An 8,858-nucleotide genomic window follows, 5' to 3' on the forward strand; every position below is an offset into this window, starting at 1 on the left:
TCTAACTAACTTACACTTTTCTATTTCTTCAGTATTTATTTTCCAAATCTATTCAATTATTCAATATCTTATTTAAAAATTTAAAATCTATATCAACTTAAGATTTCTAATTCTTGTAAACAATCTAACACGAATACATTTTTCTTAATTTTTACATGCAATTAAACACAAATACATATACTGTTACATAAATATATATTACACATTCACACGCATAATATGTGTACATACATATTAATATGTACACATGTATTATAACACATATATGCATCATCACTACATATCTTACACATAATATATATTTATATTCACACACACATAATTTCTAACGATACATACATACACATCTATAATTAAACATACATACAATATACATACAACATACCATACGTAACTATTTACGCATTTGTCCTTATCAGTTTTGTTATTATCAATTTATATCTATACAAAACACGCATATACATAATTTATACATATTCATATTTACACACATCATTTATAATTTATAAACACAATCCTATGTCTCCGTACAGGATTAACAAATTCTTACCTACAGTATGATCGAAAACGATCTTCGAATCCTTTCTGGCTCAATCAATAATGTTCTCGGAAATTCGAATACAGTTGGGATAATTTTCCTCATTTGTAATGAAAAATACACATATTAAATCATGAATAATTTTGAAAACTATATAATGCAAATTGAGGAACAAATTTTAAAGAATTGGTTTGATATAATTTTGAATTAAAATATTTAGATCCAAGAAAAAATCTAAAGTAACTATGGTAAAATTGAAGGATAGAATTTTAAAAAAAAAGTATAAGAAAATTTTTAGGATTAATGTTATTTAATTTTAATTTTTTCTTATGATATTAAGATTAATGTTAATACCTGCTTTGTGAGTGTCTTAGATTTAAATTTTTCTTTAAATTAATTATTAACATTTCAAAAAAAAATAAATGAATTGGAAATTTTTTCAATTAATTTATTCAAAATAATTTTGTTATATTTTTTAATGAAAATTTTATATATTTTTAAACAAAGGTCAGAAGAAAAATTAAAAATCTAAAGGATTTTCCCATAAAATTCATGGGATGATCAATATTATGCTCATCATTCTCTCAAATAATCTATCTTTATTCCACCAATACTAATATCATTCCTAGATCTTGGCACCAAAGTCACCACCACGCTATCATCATCTTCTACTCCTAATTCCTCAAGCAAATCTGTGCACGCTAACGTCAAAGAAGCTCTAGACTTCATTTTCCCACTACCATGGATTAGCGACAAACGAATAAAACTCCCTGCAAACTCTGTGTTTCCAGGTCTGCACTTTAGCTCACCTTCAACATCATTCACAAGCACATCAAATTTCACGAACTCGTTCAAGTTGAACTCAATGTTTTCAATCACTATCACTTCCTCCTCCTCTTCTTTCTCCTCCTTACTCCTCGATTTCTTCGGCCTTGAAACCTCAACTGTCACAGTTTGTTTCTCTAAATTCAGAGGGAAAGTTCTTGTGCTGTTCTCTTTGGTTTTCTTCTTTCCAACACTTCCCTTCACCAATGTTTTTCTTGGTACTGGCTTAGCTTTTAGCCATGGAAGATCAACATCTTGGTATACATAACCCAGATTTTTAGTATCTAAACAATCTTTTATTTTGACTCGGACAAGATTTGAATTCTTGTCGTAGAAAACAAATGCAGAATTAAGATAATCTGGGTCGGTGAGATCCTTGCGTTTGCCTCCGAGGTTCTTCCAAATCGCCCACATTCGATCAACATTAGAGTGATGAGCAAAGAAAATTGAGTCCCTCCCGGCAGAGAAGAAAGCTCCCATGTTCTCATTATTTGGCTGATTTCTATCTCTTGTCCAAGTATGTAGATTATTATGAGGAGACTTCTCGATTGTACCCCCTTCTTTTGGATCGTTGGGTCCTTGACCAGCTCTAATTGGTTTCCCAAAAAACAGTCTAGGGAGTTTTGCACCAGATACTATTTGCCTATACATGATCACTAGATTGTCTTTAATAAGTTCTTTTTTCGATATCGTCGGATCAACCCCGCTGTAGTCAAGATCAGCCACTGTTGGTGGCTGGTGCTTAGCGTCTCTTAATGGGTCATAGAGCGGAGACTCCGGATTTGTATAAATGGCAGGCATTGTCATTCCAAGAGGCGTGTCCCAGTTCCAGAATGGTAAAGCAAATGTTGGGTCACCAATCAATTTTCCTAAAATTTTCTCGTAAAAGTAAAGATAGTATCTATGAAATGGAAAGAAAAGCCAAGAATAGTGAACTTGAAGCTCTACTTTAGGAAACCCTACTTGTTTATAAGCTCCAGAACAATAAGCACAATGAACTTTGGCTTGTTGCTTAAAGCTACGAGGATCATCAGCAGGAAGTGCTTTCATTAGCTCAGTGGCTTTTTCATACTTGGCTATATACTCCTTGTCAACCAAATGCGCAGCCAGCCTAACTCGGAGCCGCTCACATGGGAACGGTGGCTTGAAATCTGTTATCTTTCTAGAGGGTGGTGGGAGACAATTAAATGGTACTACATCAGGCTTAGGTGGGAATGGCCCGGAAAGATCGGGTGGTTGAATTGGAGCAGCCAATGCAAAAGGGTCTTTACTGTTGAGAGTAGTTGCTCCATAGAGGCCTCCTAAGCTAATAAGAACATCTCTTCTATCAAACATTAATCTGTTTATAGAACTTTGTAATTCTCCCTTTTTGGTTTTAAGGTTTTTGAAATCGTCATCTTCTTAGCTATTTATGTTATTTCATGATACATTGACGCTTAATTTAGGAAAGAATTTAGGGTTTGATCCCTTGCTAATTGGCATGCAAGGTTGGGGTGGTTTCTGAGGGAAGAGAGTTGTGACGAATGGGGAAGAAAATAATTGAGAAGCCATGTTGATGATCATTAGGTTTAGGTGTTGATGATAAAGGCTAGCTTAATTAGCTTGCATTTATACTGAAATACTTTTTTGGAATTTTTGACATTTATAGAAAAGAAATTATATTAAATTTGATTTTATGCATGCATAATATGAGGCTGCAGATGTTTTATTACGACAAGCTTGCTGTCTCATATGTGTCATAGTCCAAAAATTGATTAATTGATCTTATATTTTTCTAATTAATTTTTTTAAATTTAAAATATTTAACTCATGTAACATGAAGTTCTCATTATAAATTCTTATTTCGAGCAGAAATTCAGAAAAAAATCAAATCTTTTTATTATATAATTTTAATTGCAGAAAAAGTATATTTGGTCGACTAGATTCATGCATGAAGAAGTATGTTAATAAATATAAATCATTTCAAGTATAATTTCTGTCCTATTTAGAAATGATTTACGAGTTAAATCATCCAACTACATTGAATTATTTGTGGAAAATCTAAACTTATATGCCAGTACATGTATATATAAAATACATACTGTTGATGTAGGTTAATTATCTGTATATATTTTGGAAAATATTTTAGTGCGTTATGAAAATATTTTGATGAAAACGCGAGTACTTTGTGTATATAAGATTTTATAATTATATTGGTGATATTTTTTTATTTTTTATCATAATAAAAATTTATTTTCAATTTTACCGCTACTTACCTAATAATATTAAATTTTTTTTATTACTATTTACTTTATGTGACTGTGTACATATTTGGAGAATTTATTTTCTTAACAATTGGTATCAAATTGAGGAAAGAATAAAAAAAACAGAGAGAAAGTCAGGAAGAAGAAAAAAAAAAGAGTAAGGATGGTCGGTTGGACCACCAGTGAAAAAAATGGGAAAAGGAAGAATAGATGGTCGTTAATAGTAGGTTTTCCTGGCTTTTTTCTTTGAAACAAGAAGAGACGGTGGTGATAGTAGCTCTGTTTTCTGTTTGGAGAGAGATAGGAAAAAGACATTGCGGCTCTGTTTCCGTCTGCAAAGAGATAGGAAGAAGACGAAGCACGCACGGTGGTGGCACAATTCCCAAGTTCCTTTTGGATCTCCAAGCAAGGAAGAATGTAACACCCAAAATATTTTTTTGAATTATTTTTATTTATTTTTTTGTATTTGAATTTTTTAGATTTTAATTTAATTTAATTTAATTTAATGAAAATAAAAATAATAATAATGATAAAATTTGGTAAAAATATTATTTAGATTTAATTGAAATTGATTTTGAGAAAAAGGGGTGAAAATTTGGATTCTGGGGGTGTTTTTGAAAAAAATAATCGAAAACCAGGGGGTCAAAATGCAATTTAGAAAAGTTGTGCCACGTCAGCAGCTCGGTCAGCAGCCCCGGCCAACCAGGACACGCCGCGTGGCAAGGAAACACTGACACGGGACGGGCCATGTGGGCGATCCGCGTGCGCGCGATCGGACGGTCCAGATCCGTTCTCGCGCGCACGGACGGCCCAGATTCAATCAGGGACGGACGGTCCAGATCGCATCGCGATGGACGACCCATATTTAATCCCAATTAAATTACGATCGTACGGTCCAAATTTAATCTTGATGGACGATTGAGATTAAAAGGCAAATGGTGTAAATAACCCCACCCACACCTGACCACAAAACCCTAGCCGCCAGTGCCTCGCCAGAGAAGAAGAACCAAACCGGAGCCAAACCACCGGCCAATCAGCCGGAAAACCCCGCCGAAGTCCGGCGCCGCCGCCGCGACTCCCCTTTATTTTTGCCTCCGATGAGCCCCTTCCCGGCCTCTGTTCGATGCAAATTTTATACCACTGTGATCACTGTTCTTTTCTCTACAGGTTGATCGGAGCCAAACATCAAAAAGCGACTCACGTCGGAGGAGCCGCCGCACCTGAGAGTACCGCCGCCGGTAAGTCTCAGTTTTTCGTGATTTTTTTGCCCACCGAGGGCCCTAGGGTTGTTTTATCGCAGGGACCAATGCAAGTTTTGCCGAATTCGGCCGAAAACGGCCAACTCTAGGCAGATCGCCGCTGCTTGTCGCCGGAGTACGGCGGAGCCGCCGTGCCGAAATTTTGATATTGGCTGAAAAGGGCCTTAGGTCTGATTTGGGACTTTTTGGGACACGTGCAGGTACCGGTAGTGCTCTTCAGTTTTCTGGGAAAAAAATTCAGAAAAATTAGGGACAGCCTGTAGACGCACTGTAGAGCCGATTTCAGACCCCGAAATCAGTAAGAACCTCTCATCCTATTTCCTATCACGGTATTAAAGCTTAATAAATAATTAAATGGTATTTTGTGACTTTATAGATATATAATTGATTAAGGTTACCAATGGAGCCCGAGTCTGATACATTGTTGGTCAGTTGTTGTTTGATCTAATTTTCAGTATAAAATGCAGTATTATGTTTGATGTAATTGTTTTATAGTCTCGTATGCATGAATCATGGTTTCTTTTATTATGGTTTGTATTATGGTGAACCCGATACTGTGTTGTTTTGTTTGGTGTCAATTATTGGTTTACATGTTGTGTATGATTGGATGATTGAAATCAAGGAAAAAGGTAAAAAAGGTTATGTGAATTGATAAATGGATAATGTGGACAGTCTGACTAGATATCCTAGTAGATGGTGGACGGACCGGGTCTATAGGGAACCCTAGCGAGAACGTGGTCTCTCATACTGGACGGGGTATGGAGACCTTATATGTTTTGGCGCCCATACCGGACGGCGTATGGGGACAGCCCATTTCACCCTCATACTGGATGGGGTATTGAAGTTTATGGTTTTGGCGCCCATACTGGATGAGATATGGGGACGGCCCTGGAATCAGGTTATTAATGATGATGGTTCATGTGTAGCGGGGACCCCCTATAGATCCCCATGGATATTAGTAGGCTGGTAAAAGAGGAAATTTATTGTCTGATTATTGAAGTACAAAAGTAGGACATGTGTTCTGTTACAAAATCAATATGATTTTATGATGATTATCATGTTATTGTTTTTATAGGTTATTTTCATGAATCTGACCGAGGTAAGTGGACAGTAAAGGTTTTTATGTTAATAAATGAGTTTGTTATAAATTATGCTCCATTGGTCGTTTTTGTTTTCTACCGACCTTTACTTATGTGGCAGTGAGATAGTGTGATGTCTTTACTGGGCTAGTGTAGCTCATTCCTTACTTAACCATTTCATATCAGGAAGACGTGGTCCTCGAGCTCGTTCCGCAGGAAGACGGCGAGTTAGACGCCTAAGGACTTTATAACTCTATTTATAGTTTTTATTTCGAGTATTTCTTTTAATTAACTTATTCTTTCATGTTTTGAGTACGTTTTGGGTTATTGTGTAAGGGATGTTAATCAAAATTATTTATTACGCTTCCGCATTTAAGATTATGAATACATACATCTTCATTTAAATTTTTGGGGCCGTTACAGTTGGTATCAGAGCCGCGTTCCTCGAACCCATCCCTTACACAATAATGCTTAGAGAAATACTCACCGATAAATCGTTACTCAACCATTCCTTATGAAATGCAGGTGCAAAGAAATGAGGAGAGGAAGACCCCCACTAAACCGAGGGGCCCGGGATAATTCACTTCGGGAGGATGTAGACAAGTTATTTGAGATGATGGAAGGATTCATAGCTACCCAGCAAGGGCGAGAGGAGAGAAGGGAGCTACCCGACCCTCCTCCACTACAGCAGGTTGAGCCTCCGCTACAGCAGGCTGATCCCGAGCCACCCCAGCACGAGCCTGCTCCTCCACAGTACCACCCGGCACCACTACCGCAGTACAACCCGGTGCCTCAGCCACGGTACTACCCGGCACTGCCACAGTACAGTCTAGTGCCCCCATCATATCAGTAGGTGCCACCACAGGACCCCCCAATCTATCCCCAGCCGGGCCCAGTCCCTCTTCCATGGGACCCCGCTCCTTCCTTGATCAACCCAGGCTACATAGAGAGGTACAGGAGACTGAACCCTTCCACCTTTGCAGGGGGATCCTCTTTTGAAGAGGCCCAATACTGGCTGGCGAAGACTGAGAGAGCTTTCAGGACCTTGAGAGTAGTTCCTGAGCAGAGAGAGAGCTGCCCTTGCTTCCTACATGCTGGTAGGGGAAGCAGGACGTTGGTGGGAGCTCAAGTAGACCACCCTGCCTACACCAGTCACTTGGGAGCAGTTCTTAGCGGCCTTCCATGTGGAATATCTCCTTGAGCATATCCGACACCTAAAGGAAATGGAGTTTGTTCAACTAGTTCAGGGAAACATGACAGTATCGGAATATGTTCGTAAGTTCCTAGAGCTGGGCCGATAATCCCCGGAGACATTGATGGATGAGGGCCGAAAGGCTAGGAGATTCCAGTGGGGTCTCCGCCCGGAGATCAGGCAACACTTTGTTGGTACTGGAGCTCAAGACATATTCAGTAGTCCTAGCAAAGGCACAGATCGTGGAAAGGAGCTTCAACACCCGTCCTCAGCCAGGAGGGAGTTCCCGACCCTCAACTCCGTTCTGCCGGCCAGCACCTACTGCACTTACCCAACCAAATAAGAGGCCTAGACCAGCCATCCAGGCCCCTCCTCAGGCTCCAGGGCAGCACGTGGGAAGATCTGTCAGCACTACGGCAGAGATCACGGAGACCGACCCTGCTACCTCCTCAACAACACCTATCGCATATGTGGCAGTGCCCAGCATTATGCAAGAGAATGCCCGAGGAACCAGAATCAAGGAAGGCCTCCTATCCAGGGCAGAGCTTACAACCTTACCCAGCAGGATGCCGACGCCGACCCAGATGTGGTACAGGATATGTATACTATCTGTGACCATATTGCTCATGTTTTATTTGACACTGGTGCGTTGCATTCCTTTGTTTCACATGTTTTTGCTTCTAAAATTAATGTATCACCTAATAAATTTGATTCATTGTTATTTGTGTCTACTGCCGGAGGTGAAACACTACTAGGGGAAGTTATCTACAGGGCTTGTGCCGTGGAAATAGCAAATAGAAAACTGAGTGTAGACCTGATAGGGTTAGAATCGGGGGATTCTGATGTAATCATATGAATGGATTGGCTAGCGGCGTATCACGCCACCATAGATTACTTAACAAGAAAGTTATATTTAATCCTCCTAACGATGAGCCATTTACAAATTAATAAAATCATTCAGTACTTATTCCTTGATGGCAAGTTTTCTTAACTTCTAGTGCCTTAATCTTGCTATTTTCTCTGACTATGCAAGCCCAAGAAGAAAATTTGTATTCAAGATATTCCGGTAGTCTGAGACTTCCCAGATGTATTTCTGGACGAACTACCCAGTCTGCCAGTGGACAGAGAAGTCGAGTTCACTATAGACCTACAGCCAGGTACCCATCCCATTTCGGTTGCTCCTTACCGCATGAGCCGCATTGAGATGGAAGAGTTGAGAAAACAGATCACTGAATTGCAAGCCAGTGGTTTTATTATACACAGTATGCCCCCTTGGGGTGCCAGAGTCACTTTTGCAAGGAAGGAAGATGGAACGTTGAGACTGTGCATTGATTACAAAGGATTGAACAAGGTTACGATCAAGAACAAGTATCCCCTTCCCCGGATTGATGACCTCTTCGACCAGTTGCAGGGTGCACAGGTCTTCTCTAAAATAGACTTGCGATCAGGTTACCATTAGGTAAAGATAAGAACAGAAGACATCCCTAAGACGGCCTTCCGAACTAGGTACGAACACTATGAGTTCCTGGTCATGCCATTTGGGCTAACCAATGTCCCGGCAATCTTTATGGATCTGATGAACATGGTCTTTAGAGAGTTCTTGGATCAATTTTTCATCGTGTTCATCTATGATATCTTAGTCTACTCAAAAAGTAGAAAAGAACATGCTCACCATCTTGCCCAAGTTTTGCAGGTTCTCAGAAACAAAAAGTTATATGCAAG

The 8,858-nt window shown here is 39.2% G+C and overlaps 1 protein-coding gene across 1 annotated transcript; it reads right to left on the reverse strand.

Annotated features, from left to right (window-relative positions):
* Positions 1 to 1,056: 1,056 nt before the first annotated feature.
* LOC110824768 (polyphenol oxidase, chloroplastic-like) lies at positions 1,057 to 3,010 on the reverse strand. The gene has a single exon (XM_022055284.2). The coding sequence runs from the start codon at positions 2,696 to 2,698 to the stop codon at positions 1,115 to 1,117; it is 1,584 nt and encodes a 527-aa protein (XP_021910976.2). The 5' UTR covers positions 2,699 to 3,010; the 3' UTR covers positions 1,057 to 1,114.
* Positions 3,011 to 8,858: the final 5,848 nt, after the last annotated feature.

Source organism: Carica papaya, chromosome 7 (genome assembly GCF_054855325.1).
Source record: "Carica papaya isolate Zhongbai chromosome 7, ASM5485532v1, whole genome shotgun sequence".
NCBI lineage: Eukaryota > Viridiplantae > Streptophyta > Magnoliopsida > Brassicales > Caricaceae > Carica > Carica papaya.

Coding starts and splice junctions, on each gene's coding strand:
- LOC110824768 (XM_022055284.2), bottom strand. CDS start 2,698: ATGTTTGATAGAAGAGATGTTCTTATTAGCTTAGGAGGCCTCTATGGA.